General features: G+C 41.8%; 1 protein-coding gene across 16 annotated transcripts in view; it reads left to right on the forward strand.

The window, feature by feature from the left end:
* Positions 1-22,491, forward strand: part of OBSCN (obscurin, cytoskeletal calmodulin and titin-interacting RhoGEF) — a 762,040-nt gene that overhangs the window by 511,213 nt on the left and 228,336 nt on the right. For all 16 annotated transcript variants that reach the window (XM_033931804.1, XM_033931806.1, XM_033931805.1 and 13 more), the window contains 5 exons: positions 4,106-4,228; positions 7,346-7,494; positions 8,572-8,772; positions 15,823-15,905; positions 21,581-21,754. In XM_033931804.1, the coding sequence (XP_033787695.1) occupies positions 4,106-4,228; positions 7,346-7,494; positions 8,572-8,772; positions 15,823-15,905; positions 21,581-21,754 (730 nt within the window). The remainder of the gene's footprint in view (positions 1-4,105; positions 4,229-7,345; positions 7,495-8,571; positions 8,773-15,822; positions 15,906-21,580; positions 21,755-22,491) is intronic.

Here is a 22,491-nt window from a genome sequence, read left to right on the forward strand (position 1 = left end):
TTATCGGCTCTTCCTGATGTGTTTCGGTTTCTGCGGGCGGCCAAGTTGCTTAGGCCTCCCCTACGGCCCTCGGTTCCCTCTTGGGATCTTAATCTGGTTCTCTCTGTTTTGGTGCGCCCGCCTTTCGAGCCCTTGGACGACTGTTCTTTGAAGGACCTTACTTTGAAGGCGGTCTTTTTGGTGGCCATTACTTCTGCTAGGCGTATTTCTGAGCTGCAGGCTTTCTCTTGTAGGGCTCCCTTCTTGGAGTTGTCTAGGGAGCGGGTCGTCTTGCGGCCTGTTCCTTCCTTTCTGCCGAAGGTTGTTTCTCCTTTTCATGTCAATCAATCGGTGGTTCTCCCGGTCTTGGGTGGTCGGGAGGGCTCTTCTGAGCAACGGCAGCTGCGCAAGTTGGATGTCGGTCGGGTCCTTCGCTCTGATGTGCAGCGGACCCAGGAATTCCGGAAGTCCGATCATCTCTTTGTCCTCCTGGCTGGTCCTCGTCGGGGAGCTGGCGCTTCTAAGGCTACTATTGCGCGCTGGATCAAGGAGACGATTGCTTCCGCTTATCTTCTGAAACAGCAGCCTGTTCCGGAGTTTCTCAAGGCTCATTCCACTCGGGGTCAGGCGGCTTCTTGGGCTGAGTCGTCGCTCGTGCCTCCGGTGGATATTTGTAAGGCTGCGGTTTGGTCCTCCTTGTATTCTTTTGTTAGACATTATCGGGTAGATGTTCAGGCGCGTCGGGACGCGGTGTTCGGTGAGCGTGTTCTGGTATCGGCCCTTCGGGGGTCCCGCCCGTGAGAGGGACTGCTTTGGTACGTCCCATTCGTAAAGTTAACCTCTACTGGTCTGGAGAGTGCTAAAGAAGGAGAAATTAGGTTCTTACCTGCTAATTTACTTTCTTTTAGCTTCTCCAGACCAGTAGAGGTCCCCACCCTGTCTGTTGTTGTTGTTGTTGTTGGGGCTGTTTTCGCGGGCAGTTTTTGTTTTTTGCTGCGGGTTCTAGTATTTTTCTAGGGCCGGGGAGAATTAAAGAACAGCGGCTGTGGCTCGGCTGGCTTAGCTGGCGAGCTGTGGGGACATTTTCCTTCGGGTATTTCTCCTCTGCATTTTCCAACAGCATTTGGGTATGTTATTTGTTACTCCTGTTCGGAGTATTGTTTTCTTCCTGTTTTCCAGTTCTTGGTTCTGCTTGGCTATTCGGCAGACTGAGGGAAATAGAGAAGGGAGGATAGTATATACTGTCCCAAAGTTTTGTTTTCAGTCTCCACCTGCTGGTCATGATTAGATATATACCCATTCGTAAAGTTAACCTCTACTGGTCTGGAGAAGCTAAAAGAAAGTAAATTAGCAGGTAAGAACCTAATTTCTCCTTCTGATGCCAACTTTGTCCCAGGACACATGACGCTAGAGGAAAATAAACATATCTTACATTGCCTATGTTCCTTGTCATGCTCTAATCCTTATTTATTACTGACTACAAAAGTTTCAATTGTTTCTCCTCTACTGGAGATTTTTTTTATAACTTTATTTTTATTCTATATGAAAAACACTGATCACAAAACACAAAGAGGGGCATAATCAAAAGGAACATCTAATTCCGTTTTCGTCTAAGTTGCAAGTCGTTCAAAGTAAAAATCAGCCTAGGACACATTTTCGAAAAATACGTCCAAATTTTTTTTTGTTTCAAAAATCATCTAAGGATTCATCCTGCTGATCTGATCGTCCAAGTCACTAAATCGTCCATCTTTATACCACATTATACCACATTTCGTCCAACTTTTCCTCCAAGTCAAAAATGCCTAGAACAAGCCCTGTTGGACGTGGGAGGGGTCTGCAAAGTGATGGATTGAACACCCAGATGTGGCACCTAAATAGTGGAGTACCTTACAGGGCACTGCTGTGAACTTCACAAAAAGGGTGCCATGTCATCATCTCACTTCAGCTCCCTTATAGGTCACGGTGAGCCCCCCAAACCACCTCCAGAATACCCTAGATCCACTTCTCTACCACCCCAATAGCCCTTATGGCTGCAGGAGCCACTTATATGCCAGTGCAAAAGGGTTTTGGGTGTGTATAGGGGAGGGCACATGTTTCAGTATTAATGCAGCGATTACAGGGGCTTATGGGCATGGGGCCTCCTCTCCATGGGTTCCTAACCCACCCCCAATACGGCTTAAGCTGCCACTGTGCTGGACAGCTAGGCTTTCCTATGCCAGGCTGCCAGGTGATGATGGTCTGGAGGCTGAATTTTAAAAGTGTGATTACAATTTTTATGGGATTGGGGGGTGTCGGTGATCACTGGGGGTAGTGTGTGGGGGTCTGTATTATGTGTTTGCAGTGCTTATCTGGTGACTTTAGGTGGTTTTTTGTGACATGTTTAAATGGTCTAAGTCACAACGTCCAAGTTCCGTCGATCCTGTGCTGTATAACTTTTGGTTATACATGCTGTACGACTAAGTCTAAGCCTTGTCCACCATGTTCTCTGGCAACAAATTCCAGAATTTAATTACACATTGTTTGAGGAAATATTTTCTTCAGTTTGTTTTAAATCTACTTCTTAGTAGCTTCATCGCATGCCCCCTAGTCCTAGTATTTGTAGAAAATGTAAAACACAAGATTCACATCTACCCTTTCCATTCCACTCAGTATTTAAGAACATAAGAATCTGCTGCTGGGTCAGACCAGTGGTCCATCGTGCCCAGCAGTCCGCTCACGCGGAGGCCCCACAGGTCAAAGACTAGTTCCCTAAATGAGTCCAGCCTCACCTGCATATGTTCCAGTTTAGCATGAACTTGTCCAACTTTGTCTTGAATCCCAGGAGGGTTTTCCCCCCTATAACAGACTCCAGAAGATTGTTCCAGTTTTATACCACTCTCTGGGTGAAGAAGAACTTCCTTATGTTTGTATTGAATCTATCCCCTTTCAACTTTAGAAAGTGCCCTCTCGTTCTCCCTACCTTGGAGAGGGTGAACAATCTGTCTTTATCTGCTAAGTCTATTCCCTTCAGCATTTTGAATGTTTCGATCATGTCCCCTCTCAATCTCCTCTTTTCAAGGGAGAAGAGGCCCAGTTTCTCCAGTCTCTCACTGTACGGCAACTCCTCAGTCCCCTTAACCATTTTAGTCACTCTTCTCTGGACCCTTTTGAGTAGTACCATGTCCTTCTTCATGTACAGCGACCAGTGCTGGACGTAGTACTCCAGGTGAGGGCACACCATGGCCCGGTTCAGTGGCATGATAACCTTCTCCAATCTGTTCGTGATCCCCTTCTTAATCATTCCTAGCATTCTGTTCGCCCTTTTCGTCGCCGCCACGCATTGCGTTGACAGCTTCATCAACTTGTCGATCAGAACTCCCAAGTCTCTTTACTGGGAGGTTTCTCCAAGTACCCGCCCCGGACAGCCTATATTCATGCATGAGATTTTTCTTACCAACATGCAAAACCATGGGCTCACAGTGCGGGGAAGGGCAGGAGAGGTTCAGGGCAGCAGAGAGCAGGGCTGGAGCTGGATAGTCGAAAAGACGTTTTCGACTGGTCCCCAGCAGTCGCTTTTTGAGTTGATCAGCCAGCCTTGTCGGATTGGGAAATTTGTTTAGTGAATCGCGTCCCTACCTACTTTGCATGCAGTTCCCCTCATTTGCATGCGCGGATTGGAATCGGATCGCAAAACAGATTAGTGAATCGGGCTGGAGGAAAATTTGGTCGCTAAGGGGTCGCAAACCCGATCGGTACACGATCAGTTTGCTTAGTGAATCTAGCCCAATGTGTCTACAAAGCTCCACATGTAAATTCTAACTACTGCCAATTAGCATCAATTAGTAGGTGTTAATTGTCAATTATCAGCGCTGATTCATCTTGTTAAGCAATTAAGTTGTGTGTGCAAATCAGTGAGCATAACTGATTTGCACAATCAGTTATGCCCACTGATTTGCACACACAACTTAAGGCACCATACACAGAATTTGGTCCATAATGTGTAAACCTCTCTGATTGTAATCTCAGAAAGGTGGTATATCAAATACAATCCCCCTCAGTGTTCCTATCCAATGTCCTGTAATAGTACCAGTAGGCTTGATTTTCAGATGTTACTTGGTTTAGTTTGGACATGTCTGTCTTTCTGCAGAAGCCAGGACTAGTGAAGAAGAACCTAGACCTCACGTTTCTTTGGCTGATGTGGGAACAGAGGATTTTCTACAGAAACTGACTTCCCACATAACTGAAATGGTATCTGCCAAGATCACACAAGGTAAGCACTTAGTCAAAAGAACAAGAATCCAGTGTACCAGGAGCCGCTGAGGGCAGTAATATAAAAATATTTTAAGAAGCTTGGAAAGTCATCCGGAGAAAATGTTTTCATCTGTAGTTTATTTTTTGTAGATATGTGAAGGGTAAGGTGCTTTAATTCTGTTTCTTTTTGCTTGATTCTGATTTTTTGATGCTAGGTCATGGAAATATTATGTACTTTCTGATGTACTGATTTTATTATCTTTAGTTTAAAGTAAATGATATAAGATTGTAAATGCTAAATTTCAGAAGTTTTATTGTATGCCCATGGATCGTCAAATATATTTTATTGAGCACCAAGAAAAGCAACAAGAAGAAACAAGTACAGAGAAAAACCAATAGCTCCAAATTTTACACAAAATCCAACAAACCCACCCAACCCACAACCCCCCCCCCCACTCTCACTGATGCCAAACAAAAATAAAGAAAACAAAGAAAAAGACAAATCTCAGGGACTTCAACAGTTCAAAATGCGGCTGCGAGCCACCGGAGACAATGTGGTCCAAAAAGGCTCCCAAATTCGTTGAAAGGCCCTTCCAGGCAAGGAAGAAATGTCCTGGACTCCTCTCCGTTCCCAAGAAAGCAACGTAATCATGTGACTACGCCATAAGGAATAGTCAGGAGCCTCAGATTCCATCCACTTAAGCAAAATACATTTGATAGCTATCACTGCAGTCCAACGAAGGAATGTAGAGGCTCCAGGCCGACGGGGATGGAAATGTAAGGAAGCTCCAAATAACACCAAGGCTGATCTCCGAACAGTAATGTTCCAGATATGTGTATGTGAATCGACTCTCTGAATATCATTTTTGGCGTCTATCTTTGACATGAATCAGCCTGTGGAGGCACTTTACAGCGCCTGTCACCACGTCCGGCATTAGCCAGGCCTACTGTGGCATTAGGCGTCATAAAGCACCTCCATAGGCGAAAATCTGGTGCTGTTTTTTAGGCTCTGGTAGGTTCCTTGAAATTTATTTTAAAAGCTCTTTTAAACTGCGTTTTGTACTTAGGCATCGGTAGGGCACCTACCGGCACCCACGTTTAGGGTTACCAGACGTCCGCATTTCCCCAAACACGTCCTCTTTTAGACTTTTCTTTACCCACGTTTAGGGTTACCAGACGTCCGGATTTCCCCAAACACGTTCTCTTTTAGACTTTTCTTTTAGAGGACATGTCCGGGCGTCCCGACAGCTTTTCAAAACCTGGTACCTGAGACCATTTTTGATTCCTGAATACAACATCTGCCCATTGGACTAACTAGGCGTGAAGATGCTGTTGAGGCAATATTTTAAAACTGCAGACTATGTACAAGATGCAGGCACTGTTTATTTCAAACTCTAATGGTATATACAACCTTATTACCAACCGAGGGACCCGACATGGTCCGTGTTTCGGACAACAAACCTTCCTCAGGGGTCCTAATAAACATAGAGTGTAAATAAAACTTAGAAAATATCTTAATGGGTGAGACAGGTGATGGTGTGCATAATGCAAACAATAAAATATGAAAAATTAATGGTGAATGGTGAGCATAGAAATATTTTCTAAGTTTTATTTACACTCTATGTTTATGTTTATTAGGACCCCTGAGGAAGGTTTGTTGTCCGAAACACGGACCGTGTTGGGTCCCTCGGTTGGTAATAAGGTTGTATATACCATTAGAGTTTGAAATTAACAGTGCCTGCATCTTGTACATAGTCTGCAGTTGTTTTGGGTTTTTGCTTTTCGCTTGGATTTGCTGCAGTTCCTGTTGGATTTTTCTCTTGTTTGAGGTAATATTTTAAACCTTAAGGGATAAGGGGAAAAGTCCTAGTGCCTATCCGGTTACATCTGAACTGGATTCTGGAAGGAGCCACAATCTGCCACCCCTGGCCAACGACTGTCGCTGTAATGGCTAGATGTTATGTTTTCTATTTCGATGGAGGGAAGAGAGAGGAAGAGGAAAGGTTTTTGCAAATGAAGGCCAATCAATATGTAGCCCAGCAGAGGCTACTTTTAGAGAATCTGGAAAGCCCAAACAGGTAGTAGGAATCTGCAGGGCCATAAAAATAAAACAAATTGGAAAAGCGTGTGCTTCTTGCATAGCAGAAGTACGGCATATTCTCTCATTTTCTTGGGGTTGGTATTCAGCTGACAATGATGACTATTTTTGTTTCTAGCTACCAGCGGTGTTTAACCTAGATTATTCAATGTCAGGCCATGTCCAATATCCAAGTTTATGTGGACGGCTATCTCTCATGCAGTTAAGTGCGATAGTCAACACTTAGCCACAATAGCAACACTATAAAGACAAGACTGACTTTTATGCAGTCCAACTGACCACTATAAGCAGTTAATACTGAATATTGGCACTTAACCACATAAGTGCTGATTCAGCCCACAGACCCCCCCATAAAAAGCCAGCTTTGAGTTTAGGAGTTTGTGGTGATATTCAGTGGCACTTGTGTATCAGTGGATAGCCTCAAACTTGTGACTTAACTGGCCAGAAGCCTTTTTGGGCTGGTGAAATTGCTTTGCATATCAACCCCCTCGTATTTATCATGTCTCTTCCCACCCACTCCAATCCATCCATGAAAGTCCTTTTCTCCCAGTACATACATGGATGAGATTTCACTGAAGTGTTAGCATATCAGTAAGAGATTCCTCTACCAAGTTTCAGCCAAATTTCAGAGAAAGGGCCAAAACAATGCATATGAAAGACAGACAGACGCAAGAGGTTCTTCACCATGAAGAAACATGCTTAGAAAGCCATGTGAGACAAGTTTATTTTGTATTTTATGATATAGAGCAGGGGTGGAACTCTGGTCCTCGAGAGCCGTATTCCAGTCAGGTTTTCAGGATTTCCCCAATGAATATGCATGAGATCTATTTGCATGCACTGCTTTCAATGCATATTCATTGAGGAAATCCTAAAAATCCGACTGAAATATGGCTCTCGAGGACCAGAGTTCCCTACCCCTGATATAGAGAATGATGCATGTTAAAAAAAAAGGTCATTTCAGTTTTAATAAATTGATCTTTGTGACAAGAGATGCTTATCTTTACAGTTGGTGATCACTATTGCTTTATTTGATTATAGCCTCACTCCGAGTCCCAGGAGTTACTGGAGTGGACAGTGATGACGAAACAAAGACACCATCTGCCTCTCCACGACATGGCAGGTCCAGACCTTCATCCATTGCAGTGGAGTCCTCCTCAGAGTCAGAGGATGGAGATTCCAGAGGAGAGGTATAAAAATAAATATCAGAGGAGATTGAACTGTATATGAACATTACAAAGCTTTATAGAAGGTATAATGCTAGAATTTAAAAAATAGATGTAATATCTACTGCTAGACGTGCTGATCAAAAATTACAGGGTAAAATATCATCCAGACATGCGCCCTCTCTTCCCCCTTCTCTGCCTCTGTCGACACATTTCCCAATCAGTTCTCCCACCCACTGAGGCCCCTCGCCATAAATATAATCCTTCACTGCCCTCAAGCCCACTATCTTTCACTACTACCCCCACTAAAGTCCCCCATCCACAAAAAGGCACTGAACAGGTTCCACTAGTAATATCAATGTATCTGAATGTAAACCACTTCAAATAGAAATGGTATATAAGAAATGTAAATAAATAATAAATAAAAATAAGTCAGTTGGTCCTTTGCTCGTCAAACAGCTAATTAAAAGTGCCAGGTAAGTCATATTTACTGCTGTTCTAACAGTTGTGAGTTCAGCTGTGAGAATAGCTGAAGCCTCAGGTTGCCCTGCATCGTTTTCTAAAATGGCTTTTGGTTAGTATCAGGGGTTGGAGGGTCCTATTGGGTGCCTTCACTGGGGAAACACTTGAAATATGTTACAATACAAATTAAATTCATAAATGGAATAAAAAGAATTTGGGCAAAATAAAGTTAGTTTGATGTCTTGGATTCATGCCCGAGTCCTAGCCATGAATTACAGATCTAAACAGAAATCAGTTTTGTGCTAGTCCAGTAAAGCCCTCCACCATCATCCCCATGGTTGTTTTCAACACGTCCAGCCATCCTGGTTCCTTCGATCTTCCCAGACATGATGTCCCTCTCCAATGATCTTTCTCTCCTGACAGTGTGACCAAAATAAGACAATTGTGACTTCATCATTTGGGCCACCGTAAAATCTCTGCTTTGAATAAAGAGAATACAGTTTTAGTAAACACTGAAGACAGTTGTATAGGAATGTTAGGACGTTCAGGCGATGTCTTAAGACTATACATTTTAAATAAACACAAACTGAGTTTATGGCTGATATTGCTATAACTTTCCCAAATTCCTTCCATCTATAGATTTTTGATATCTACATGGTCATGGCTGACTACACACCCGCTGGAGTTGACAAAGAAGCCATCACTTTGAAAGAGGGGCAGTATGTAGAAGTCCTTGACTCAGCTCATCTTCTTAAGTGGCTTGTCAGGACTAAACCTACTAAATCCAGCCCCTCAAGGCAAGGATGGGTACCTCCAGCATACCTGGACAAGAGGCTAAAGGTAATAACAAATCATCTGTTTAAGGTTTGGTAAAAAACGTATAAATTGTTATTTCTTTGTCTCGTATACAGTATCTAAAGGAACAGCAGGCTTCCTACAGACAAAGGGAAACAAGAGCAAATGAAGTGATTCATATTAGTCGCTCCTGATGTGTCCTCTCAGTCATTCAAGGAACTCCTCATACACTATTAATTCTTTTAAGTGGAGAGCATCCACTGCAAAACTGCTACTAGAAGTAACAGTGGCCATTGGCGGGAGCAAGGGGCATTGTTCCTACCCTATAGACCACAAAAGATGTCAAAGGTAGGCCCAGGAGATCCTACAGGGAGTGGGGAATTGGGAGGCTTTGTCATGGGCTCTACTTGTTCTCAGAATAGGTTGAGGGTAGAGGACCAGAAACCCTCATGTACGCTACTGGAAGTTAACCAGACACCAGCCAATATTAAGACTGATTCCCAATTAGCTCATCAGCTAAAGTTGGGACAGGTATTTTCGCTATCCTAACTTTAACCACTTATTTAACCAGTTAATGGTTTGAATATCAGCTGCTCCACCCAGCCTCTTCCAAAACCTAGCAAGGATTTAAGAAACCAACAAAACAAAATGCTCCAATTGTGCTAGCCTTGTGACATGTTTATTCTGCCAGCCATGGGTCCTCGTTTTTCTTCCTGACATATCCCCTCCTCCTGCATGAAGTGCTTCCTGTTTCAGCATAAGTGGGAGGGGATGCGCAGGAAGATGGAGGACCCGTGGCTGTAATCTTCACATTAAGGGTACAAGGTACACTTCTCACCATAACTCCCATACATATATGGTGAGCCCTCCAAAACTCACAAAAATCCTACTATACCCACCTGTCTACCACCCCAATAGCCCTTATGCCTACAAGTGTCACCTATATGGCAGTACAGTAGCTTTTTGGTGGGCTCACATTTTCCACCATAAGTGTAATAGTTAGGATGGCATATGGGCCTAGGTCCTCTTCCACTGCACTGCCCACCAGCCTACTCCAGAAACCTGCTTGCAGCTCTACTATGACTGGCCATAGTATCTGCAGCTATCATGGAGACAGATATGTACTATTTCATGCAGATGTTTGGGAGGTGGGAAGGGATCAGTGACCACCAGGGGAGTGTGTGGGGGAGACATATTTTCATCCCTCCAGTGGTCATCTGGTCAGTTTGGGTACTTTTTTTGGACCTTATTCGTTTTAAAAACAGATCTAGCCCAAAACATTCAAATTGTGCCCTGAACGTTTTGTAAAATGTTTGATTATCACTGTAATCTTTATTGAATCACAGCTCTTTATTTTGTTTTTAGCTATCAAGCTAATATATTAAAATCAAACGTTTATCATTCTCAACAAAATGATGATTCAGTTTCCAATAACGCTGCAACTAATCATATGATTAGTACAGGGAAAAAAATGCTGCTCATACAACTGGACCTAACTGCGGCATTCGACTTAGTGGATCACAACATCCTTCTACAGATCTTAGACGCAATAGGCATCTCAGATAAAGTATACTCTTGGTTTGAAGGATTCCTAAAACTCAGAACCTACAGTGTAAAATCTAACAAAGAAAAGTCAGAATCCTGGTCAAACCCCTGCGGCGTACCACAAGGATCTCCACTATCCCCTACCCTCTTCAACCTCTACACTGCTTCTCTAGGAACGCATCTGGACAATCTAGGCATAACCACCTATAGTTATGCCGATGACATCACCATCCTCATCCCATACGATCATTCTAAACCTACCATGACAGACAAACTTCACCAAACACTTGAAACAGTCACAACCTGGATGAAAAACCACAAACTTAAACTCAACCAAGACAAAACCAAATTCATCCTTCTCGAAAATGACAAGGTCCAAACCACAATCAACCTAGATATAAACGCAATCAAATACCCCATCCAAACCACCATAAAACTGCTTGGCATGACCATAGACAGACGCGGCACTATGCAACCGCAAATAAATAAAACAATTCAGAAATCATTCGCAATCATGAGAAATCTGAGACAAGTCCGAAAATTCTTTGAAAGAACACAATTCCAACTTATAGTGCAATCCCTAATACTAGGTATATTGGACTACTGCAACATCCTCTTCCTTCCTTGCCCTGCAACGACGATTAGACAACTTCAAACAATCCAAAATACAGCTTTGAGACTCATCTATTCATTGAGAAAACATGATCACATCACGGAAGCCTTCATCAACTCACATTGGCTTCCAATCCAAGAAAGAATCCAATTCAAATTCTACTGCATATTATTTAAAACCCTACACGGAGACAGCCCATCATACTTGAACAATCGCCTCATCCAAGCACCCACTACCAGACACAGAAAAACGCACTCCCCATTCATACCCCCCCCAATCAAGGAAGTCAAAAGAACAAAACTACACGACGGCCTCCTAGCCACTCGAGCCGCAAGACTGGACAACCAGATCTCCAACCTTCTGATGACCACCCCAGACTATAGGACGTTCAGAAAGGAAATAAAAACCATACTTTTCAAGAAATTCCTGAAGCAGCAATAACATCACGACCTCTTAGCAACTCTAAAACTGACATTAGACCTACCCATTACCGCACTAATAATAACAAAAGAACCTCCACTGCGACCACCTATTAATTCTTTTACAAACCACCTCACCCACAACAACACGTTAAATGTTTATAAGATCTACAACTTACCTCTCTAGCTAATCATTGTAACTCTACTTTTTTAATTAACCTTTTGTAATCCGCCTTGAACCGCAAGGTAATGGCGGAATAGAAATCCCTAATGTAATGTAATGTAATGTAATATATCGCAATGTCTAAAAAATCCAACCTTTTACCGCACACATGGCGGAACAAATGTAAAAATCAATAGCAGTAATCTTAGTTACTACTTTTGAAAGATTAGTATTAAGAGATGTTAAAAACTTAGAAACTCAGAATATCAGATGTAATTCTAATATTTCCTCAGATCAGATTAAGATCATTCAGGATTTACAAAATGATCAAACTATAATTATACATAGGGCCGATAAAGGGGGTGGGATTGTCATTCAGGACTATATGGATTATCAAAGAGAAGCCCTTAGCCAATTACATGATACTACTTATTACACTGTATTATTGGAAGACCCCACTAATGCTATTAAACAAAAAGTAGACCAGTTAGTTCAATCAGCCAAGAGTGAAGAATTGATTTCATTTAAGGAATTGCGTTTCTTGACCAACAATTATCCGAGGACACCACACATATACTTTATCCCCAAAATACATAAATCTAGCACTCATCCCCCCGGTCGCCCGATTGTAGTGGGTATTGATTCAGTATTGGAACCATTATCCAAATACCTTGACGGGTATTTGAAGAAATTTGTTCCATATGCTAAATCACACATTAGGGACTCGTCCCATTTTCTACAAATAATTGACCGATTGTGTCAACAACCGTTACCCGATAACAGCATCTTGGTGACAGCAGATGTCATGGCACTGTACACAAACGTCCCCCAGCAGGCAGCTTTGACTGTTGTAGAATCTACATCTTCTAAATTGGACATAACAGAGTCTAAAAAACATTTCCTTTTACAATTGGCTGAAGTGGTTATTTTTAATAACTACTTCAAGTTTGCAAATACTCTTTATTTACAAACTAAGGGGGTAGCAATGGGGGCAGCAGTTGCCCCCACTATAGCCTGCCTCTACATGTCCAACTTTGAGGAGACGTTTGTGTACAGTTCCAACCATTTCTGTCACGTAAGATGCTGGAGGCGTTTTATTGATGATGTGTTTTTTGTGTGGACTGGTGGAGAGGAGGAGCTTGATGAGTTTCTTATTGAAATTAATCAGAGGGACCCTAACATCAGATTTACGTATAAGAAGGATAGGGCCCGTATATCATTTTTGGACATCAGTCTTTATATTCATGATCAGGCTATCTCCACCAGTCTACACAGAAAACCATCTGACCGTAATGCTCTCCTCCAGTATCAAAGCTTTCACCCTCGTTCACTTAAGAATAGCATTCCAGTGGGCCAATTTCTTCGCATACGCCGAATTTAATAATCAAGCTAAGGATTTGTATTACAAATTCGTTGAACGTGGTTATCCTAAAAAAATTATCAAAAGAGCGTGGAAGCGAGCCAAGAACTGTCACCGCTCTTGGCTTATGCGACCAACAGAGAAGGATAATGACTCTCATACGGTGTGTGTTTTACCATTTACTAGTAATAGTAATGCTATTAAGAAAATAATTTTAAAATATTGGCCCATTGTTCAATACCATTCTTCATTCTTCACTGTAACATACTATTCCTCCCATGTCCAGCAAATACGATAAGACAACTCCAAACAATCCAAAATACAGCCTTAAGACTCGCCTATTCACTGAGAAAAAACGACCACATCACTGAGGCCTTCATCAACTCACACTGGCTCCAAATCCAAGAAAGAATCCAATTCAAATTCTACTGCATATTATTTAAAACCCTACACGGAGACAGCCCATCATACCTGAACAATCGCCTCATCCAAGCAACCAACACCAGACACAGAAAAACGCACTCCCCATTCATACCCCCCCCATCCAAAGAAGTAAAAAGAACAAAACAATATGACGGCCTCCTAGCCACACAGGCTGCAAGACTAGACAACCAGATATCCAACCTTCTGATGACAACCCCAGACTATAAGACGTTCAGAAAAGAAATAAAAACCACACTTTTCAAGAAATTCCTAAAACAGCAATAACAACACGACCTCTAAAAGCCCTTAAGATCTACATCTTACCTATCTAGATATTCATTATAATTCATGCAATTCTGTAATTATGTAATTCTGTAATTCTCTAACTCTGTAATTCTGTAATTCTTTAATTCATTGTAATCCTGTCCTTAAACTAACCTTTTGTAATCCGCCTTGAACCGCAAGGTAATGGCGGAATAGAAATCCCGAATGTAATGTAATGTAATGTAATGTAATGTAATTTAGGGATACACCTAAATTTGCCTTCACTAGGGCTAGTAACTTGGGTGAAAAGCTTAGACACAGGAAGCGACCTTATTGCAGACAAAGATTGTCAGCTCATAAACCTTGTGGTCATTGTAGCACTTGTAACCTTATATGGGGTCAATCCTTTATATTTATTCCAAATTCACAGGGTAAGAAGTTTGATCTCACTACAGGCACCAACTGTGATTCCCAGGGAGTTGTGTACTGCGTGATCTGCCCCTGCGGTTTATTGTATATTGGTCAAACCAGCAGAAAAATTAAAACTCGTATTGTTGAACATCTCAGCAATATCCGCAGAGGCAGAGAGTCCGCCCCCCTGGTGGATCACTGGTTGAGGGAGGATCATTCGTTACAAGATCTTAAATATACAGTGCTTATCCACATTGATCAATATGAAGGAGATATATGTAAACTTTTATTGCAGAAAGAACAGCGTTTTATTAACAATTGGAATACCTTATCTCCTAATGGTTTAAATTCAGAAATCGAGTGGTTAAACATGTAGATGTATGCGTGGTGCCCTCGGATATAACGCCATTTCCGCTGCTTTAATTGCAGCATTTCAACCAGCCAGGTGTATTAGTGTGTGCGTATCTATTTAAATCCGGAAGTTTGAGCGACTTTAGCCAGTTCCTCTTCCGGTGTCGTTCCCCGATGTAGTTTGCCTGAGAAGGTATGTTTAACAACCTTTACATTGATAATAGAGAAGTTTTGATATTTGATAGATGATTGGTGAGATTCAGTTACAATATTGAATGTGTATTTGATTGATTGCTGTAATGTTTTTAATGTTAGTTTGTTTTTACCTAGACCCCTCCTGACGAAGAAAACGGGGGGGCCAGGCATTGAAGTAAAAAGCACTTGGCACTTTATCTAGCACTTTAAGAGCACTTCAGCACATTATATTAAAAAAATTCTTTGCACAATTTGTACTTTTGCACAACCCATTGACGCTGCTATTGATTTTTACATTTGTTCCGCCATGGGTGCGGTAAAAGGTTGGATTTTTTAGACATTGCGATATATCATCTAATCATATGATTAGTTGCAGCGTTATTGGAAACTGAATCATCATTTTGTTGAGAATGATAAACGTTTGATTTTAATATATTAGCTTGATAGCTAAAAACAAAATAAAGAGCTGTGATTCAATAAAGAATACTATTATTTTCATCACAGAATCTTAGTGATTTTCTCCCTACTAGTATGATTATCACTGTAAAACATCTAATTGCTAAGCCTGCCCTATTCTCACCCAAAACACACCTTTAACATGTCCCCTTAAGATTTAGACACACTGGAGACAAAACAACCAGAAAGACGTCTAAAAAGTCAGTTACGAAAATGCCCACTTGGAAATTTTTATCTAGTAAGCTGCCCAAGTGTCAGTTTATGCCATCTTTTGGACATCTATCTTTTTTGAAAATGAGCCCCTATGTGTCCTCTATTAGATTGTATCGTAGTACTCTCCATTCCATTTTAAATCTTTTTATTGAAAGTTTTGCATAAAATTATTACATAAGTAATTCGTACTGTATAAATAATACAAACATATTCATAGCCATAGGTGCAACAGGGAACAATGAGCACCTATGTATAATGAGGAAAAGATAACAGTTATATGAAGCCATAAACAAAGGTTAAGTAGCAGGTTCCTGTGGAGATCCGGCAAAGTGATTATAAAGCAATCACAGTAAATAAAGCCTATGATATCCTGATAGATCAAGCACTATATTCCCAGTGTTTCATTGTGTCCAAATTCACGAGAGGCCTTCTTTGCCTGAAACCTCTAATCCAGAAACTTCCAAATCCATGGGACCGGTGCTTTTCTATCTCATTTAACCACCCTTTGAGCTGGTGAAACCCAAACCCATGTTTCTAGATCTGGGCTGACTTGTACTACAGTACATTCAGCATTAGATTGTGTTTTTTCCAGATAATCCCTGTCTTATCTGTTCTGTGTTAACAACCATGAATAACTTGACTATCGTTGCAAAGAAACTTATCGTTCTTTTGTGTGCTTTAGCTGTCACCTGAATGGGGAGCTGGAGATGCCCCAGAGTTTCCAGGAGAGTCTCTCTCAGGGGACGAATACAAAAGGAAACTGAGGTGAGCACTTCATGATCAGCAGTGGAGTTCTTCCAAAGGAACTGAAGTTATGCAACGGCACAACCTCTTAAAATCCTTATTAAAAATCAAGCCTAAGGACTCATAGTGATATTGAGATGCTACCTTCTTGGGGTTTATTTTTTTTCTTTCCTCTTCTTTTAGCTTTCAGTCACTCAGAACAATTCTATTGGAGTACACTTTCCTCCTCAATTGAAAACTGCCTTGATTTATGTGACTCGGAAGGCAATATTTTGAACTTGAATAAGCATAAAACATAATTACAAAACCTAGTCATTGCTTAGCTTGGGGAAGATACAGAATTTGCTTATAAATAAAGTTAAAGTAGCACTATGATGGCACTGGTAAAAGTAAACACACTAATCCCTTGTTTTACTAAGGTGCATTATGCGTTTTAGCGCATGCTAAATATACGCGCATGCTAACGCATCCATAGACTAACATGCACACGTTAGCATTTAGCGCGTGGTTAGCGTGCACTAAAACGCTTAGCGCACCTTTGTAAAAGGAGCGCTAAATAGTATGGGCGCAGACATTCAGGCCCTGATTCTCTAAAGTGCGTCCCGATTTTAGGCAGCTGTAGGCGTCCTACAGCTGTCTAATCAGCCAATCGGGATGCACATTTAAAAAAAAAATACTCCCCAGGCAGGCCGCCTATATTGAAGGCGCCTCCGGGAGCCTAGGGAGGCCCGCAAGACGCCTAAGCTCGCCTAAAGGCCTTAGGCGAACTTAGGCGGCCCTATGCGTCTCCCTAGTAGAGGAAGAGACGCTTAAAATGTAGGCCAGCAAACTGCTGGTCTACATTGTAAGTAGACGCGGCCGCTATACTGATCGCGGCAAGGGATCTCCCTGCTGCAATAAGTATAGCGGCCGCGGCCGTCTGTCCCATCACCGGCAGGAGGATGCCCAATTCCTCCTGTCGGACCCCGAACCCTGAACTCCCCCTCCCTCCAAACTGGTAATCGCCGACAGGAGGATGCCCAACTTCTCCTGTCGGAACCAGGCCTTAGGATTAGTGGGGATGGGCGGACCTGCTATACCTAAGGCCTGATTGGTCCAGGCTTCTAGAGCCTGGGCCAATCAGGCCTTAGATTTAGCGGGGATGGGCCGGGAAGGGGCGGGCCCGTCTCATTTCCACAAAGCGGGCCTGTCGGCTGGACGGCAGCAAGACCCGTCCAGCCGACCAACATTTAAAGGTTAGTTGGGGGAGGGAGATTAGTTGGGGCGGGGGGGTCGTCGGGTTTTCCGGCAGGAGGAGTTGGGCATCCTCCTGTCAGCGATTACCAGTTTGGGGGGGAGGAGGAGTTCGGGGTTCCGACAGGAGGAGTTGGGCATCCTCCTGCCGGTGATGGGACAGGCGGCCGCTATACTTATTGCAGCAGGGAGAGATCCCATGCAGCGATAAGTGTAGCGACTGTGTCTAATTTAACCCGATTCTCTAACCGGCATCTGTACCATGAACGCTGGTTACAGAATCAGGGTTTAGTGTAGGACCGATTCTGTATAGGACACCTCTCCTGGGCGTCCTATACAGAATCAGGGCCTCAGTATTTCAAAATCTTGACATGCTGCTTATTAAGATACTATTGGGACTTCTCAACTCACACAGCATGCAGTGAAAATAACAACTAAATCATAAAGACAAAAAGTGGAGAAAAAAAGACCTCAATATATTTGGCTCCCAGACCTCTATGTATCCACTGGAGCCCGTATAATCACGGGTCTGTACAAAAACTCTTCTTCAACATAAATAGTGAGCATGCACTCAAAACGTAAACACTTATCCACTGTATTTTCTTCAATATAAATCCACAACATTAAAACTTGTTCAATGTGATGGCTACTAGAGGAATAGCTAAGTTCATTACCTACCTGTAGTGTATAACATCTTATGGGAACAAATTCCAAAAAACTTATTAAAAGTTCACTTATCTCAATGTGCTTTAAAGCGGTTGAGCTTCCCAAAACCTCCTAATTAGATTTATCAGTATATGATTATAGATTACATATTTTATTAGATCATCTTATTGTACACTACTTAGAACATTTCTGAAGTAATCTGTTAAATAGTTGCTAACATTTACATGCCAGAAATGCATGGATATATTTAAAATACCAGTATACTGTATATGCATGTACATAAACTAAACTAAATCTTAAGCTTATATACCACATCTTCTCTATAAGGATAGAAGCTCGACACAGTTTACAAGAGTTTAAGAAAGGCAAATATAATAAGAATTAGTGGTTATATAAAGAGCAGCGGAATTTACATTTTTGAAAAGAGCCACGTTTTCAGATGTTTTTCGAAATAATTGGAAAGGACCCAAATTACACAGTTGGACAGGAAAGTTATTCCAAAGCTCAGTAATTTTAAAATAGAGAGATTTCCCTAATTTTTCCGATATAGATAATGCCTTTTAACGAGGGGGAAAGATAATTTAAGCTTTTGGATAGAGTTCCAGGATAGAGGAATTAAAGGGGGAAGAGTGCCATGCAAGATCTTAAATGTTAGGCAGGCACATCGAAAGTAAACCCTAGAGACTGCTGGGAGCCAGTGAAGTTTTAACAAAAGCGGGGAAGCATGATCATATTTGCTTTTTTGCAAAGATCAGCCTATCTGCAGTATTCTGGATCTGTTGAAGTCTTTGAAGACTTTTCTTGGTTAGACTTAGATAGACCGAATTTCAATAATCCAACCTTGAAAGAATGATTGATTGTACGAGGAAATGTTGTTGGTGGAAGCAAGATCTCACTTTCCTCAGCATATGGAGACTAAAGCATTTTTTCACCAGAGAATTAAGATGGTCATTGAATCAAAGTGTTGAGTCTATAATGACACCCAGAACTTTACTAGAGAATTCGACCTGCAGTGGAGATCCAGATGGCAATGAAATGGACGAAGGTAGTTGATCTAGTTTTGGGCCAAGCCACAGTAGTTTGGTTTTGGACTCATTGAGCTTCATTTGCACAGTAAGGGCCCAAGATTGAAGTTTTATTATGCATGCTATTATATTTTCAGCGAGGTTTGTGAGATTCAAATCTATCTCAAGAAGGACAAAGATGTCATCTTCATATATATATATAATGTTTCAAAGGGAGATAGATGGAAAAGTTTTAAAGTAGACATATAGATGTTGAAGAGGATAGGGGATAGAGATGATCCCTGTGGGACTCTACATAGAGGCTTCCAAGAAGATGACATGGTGCCATTCATATTAACAGTATATGAGCGAGATTGTAGGAATTTCGAGAACCAGTCTAAGACTGTAAAATCAATGCCTATTTTATAGAGTTGGTAGATCAAGATATCATGGTGAACGAAGTCAAAGGCCGCAGATAGATTGAATTGTAATAGGATTGCAAACTTGTTACGTGAATGTAGTTGCTGAGCGTTTGAAATTAATGAGACCAATAGAGATTCGGTACTGAAGTTGGGTCTGAAACCATATTGGTAAGGATGCCTTTCAGTACTGAGCAGCAGCGCCAAATCGCGCTCCTGCTCGTTTAGCTCAGCGTCGAAGGAACTCGCGGCAGCAGGGCAGGAACTTGGAAGTTCACTCCTGCCAGCTACACCTCCACTGCGGATCGCTAAGATGAGGTACCATATGAGGATAGGGCAGGGAGGGAGGTGGGGGCAGAGCCTGGCGGCGGCTGCCTTAAAAAAAAATTCTGAGAGGGGGCATTGACCCGAATATAAACCGGGACCCCCATTTTGAGGACAATTTTAACTGAGAAAACAATTGAACTAGAAAAAAGCAAAGGACAAGAAGCATAGCTGAGAAAAATAACTGTAACCTAAAAAGCAAACACAAATTTAGGGGGGATAGTTACTAAAGTGTCATAAGGAAATAATACTGTATATTCACCACTTAACATCTTCAAATGGCAAAATGATGCATTATTTGACCATAATGCAGTTTAGTACACTGCAGTGCATGATACCTTATAATAAGGAGAAAAGCATATAAATAATAGTGAAGTTATCAGACTGCACATTGATTAAAATTTTGAATTGCTCAAATAATTACGATTAACATTTTTAATCACAAGATTAATTGCATAAACTTCCTCCCTTGCCTCCATCACAGTGCAAAATTTAGACAGAGGATGTAAATTCTCGAAACTGACACATTTCAGTCACTAAACTGAAAATTGATTCATTGTTCTTATCTTTGTAGTCTGGTGGTTTTTATTTTTTTAATCATGATGCTCCCAGTCTTTAATTCTATTTCCCTCTGTCTGTGCTCTGAACTCTGTCTCTGAGCCTTCTAGCCTTTATTTCTCTTCTTGCCTCTCCTTTTCTTCCCTTCCAGCCCTATGCTGAATTTTCTCCTTCTCTTCCCTTCCCTTCCATTTATGTGCAGCATTTTCTCCTCCTCTCTTCCCTATCCCTCCATCTCTAACATCTTCTCCCTTCTCTCATCCATTCCCTTTCATCTATTTGCAACGTTTCTTCCCTTGGATTCATGTGTAGCATCATTCTTCCTCTTTCTCCTCTTCCTCTACTCCCCATTCATGTCTAGCATCTCCCTTTTTTCTCCTATCTCATATTTTCAACACCCTCTTTCCCCTGCCCTCCACTTCCTTCCTACAGTCCAGCATCTCTCACTCTTTATCTTCCTCCCTTCCTTAATGGGTCTAGTTTCTCATACTCTATCTTCTCCCCCTCTCCCCCATGTGGCTCCAGAATCTCTTTTTCTCCCTCCCTGGTCCCCCAAACTTGCTTTCTTCCCTAGAAATGGCAGTGATGAAGCCAGTTTAAAGGGCCTTCTTTTGGTTATTTCCTTCCCACGCGACAAACAAGAAATTGCTCTAGAGAGAAGGACCCCAGAGACAGGCTGGTTTAATCTCAAACAGCACAAACAGAAAGCTCGAAGGACTGAGGAGAAGGAGGGCAGTACTAGGGGCAAGGTGGGGGAGAGAAGGGGCGCACAAATGTTAAAATGAAATTAACTCTAAAATTTGAATGTTTAATGTGTTAACTTTTCAGTCCACATGTTTATGCAAATTGAGTAAAGCAGCTTGGGTTAAGGAGCTTATTGGCAGCTTAATCCCTAATGGTAATACTGCAAGACTGTTGATTGGTACCAATCTGAATTTGATAGCCTAGGGGCAGAAGTAACTGGGGATTACTCTTGGCCTCCTCTGCTATACACTAGAGATGGTAATGGGATGTTTTATTTGGGGTGGAGAAAGTTATGGGGGTATCTTTTGGAGGTGGAGGATCTATTTTGCAGGGACTATGATCAGGATGGTTCTTTACCTTGGGGATGGTACAGAAAATGCAATACCTCTGACCCCCTTCAAGATGGCCTCTGGGAGCAATGTCTGCTTGTTAGCATCTCAGTGCTCCTGGGGAGGAAAACGAATGCTTGCTCAAAGCTGGCATAATTTTTTCCCACAAATAAAACAACTTGCAAACTTTAATTTTTGCTAAGTTATTCTTTCAGGTATATTATGCTAAAATATGATGTTTTACTACAGTTTAGTAACTTCCCCTTTAAATGGTTATCATATTTTTATGGTACTAGGTGCTTTAGAAAAATAATTCTTGGGTAACTGGTTAATCCTAGCTCCTAATTTTTGTCCTATGGAAACTTACCAGCTCACTGCAGATTTATTGTGTTTTCTCTTCCTTCTGGTTCTCATTTCAGCAACATTATTCAGGAGCTGCTTGGCTCGGAGAAGGAATTCGTAAAAGACCTCCAGTTCCTACAGAACCACCACCTTCAGTATACCGAGAGCTGTCCAAACATCCCAGCAGCTGTGGCAAGTCAAAAGTCCATCATCTTTAGAAACTTCAGTGACATCGCCAATTTCCACGCCAAGTAGGTGTACAAGAATTTGCTACCGTGCAAAGCATCTGATATGTGAAAACGACTTTACAAATGATTGCAAGGTCATACCGGGTTTTATGTTGCCAAGATGCTATCTATTTATTTAAAACAGGAGCAGCTCAAGATAGGCAAGGTCGAGGCAAGGTCGTTCACCCACCAAGGCACCCAAAATGGGTATAGTAAAGGAGGTTTAGTCAAGTAGCCTGGTTGGGGGGGGGGGGCCCTCTCACTCAGGTCAGGTAGTTGCCTCACAGTCATAACAAAAACAACGTATGTTTCCAGGCTGCATAACAGAAATAAAACTTGGCAAACCCTGGTCATACTCAACAAATACTGTAGCGTTTAAATTATGTAGCCTAGGACTTTAATATAAAAAAAAGGATCCCCAGCCCTGCACACTGAACTATGTTGAAGTTAAATATAAATATATATTCTGCATCCACAGAAGCCTCCCCAAACTAGAGCATTTCCCCACAAACCATTTTTAAAAATTCTGATTCTAGTGTCGTCTCAGTAACAGCGACATTATTCCTGGGTATACTGTGAACTGTCCCAAAAAAATCTACCATGCCATAGAGGCATTAACTCACACAAGAACGTTACCTGGTTGGGGGGGGGGGGCTCTAGAATATCAATACACCTGTTGAAAAAACTGAACAAGTCACATTATTAAAAATCCTTACATAGCAACAGGGCCAGTGATACAGATACAGAGACCAGGAGCAGAA

The sequence above is a fragment of the Geotrypetes seraphini genome, chromosome 2, assembly GCF_902459505.1.
Source record: "Geotrypetes seraphini chromosome 2, aGeoSer1.1, whole genome shotgun sequence".
In the NCBI taxonomy this organism is placed as follows: Eukaryota; Metazoa; Chordata; class Amphibia; order Gymnophiona; family Dermophiidae; genus Geotrypetes; species Geotrypetes seraphini.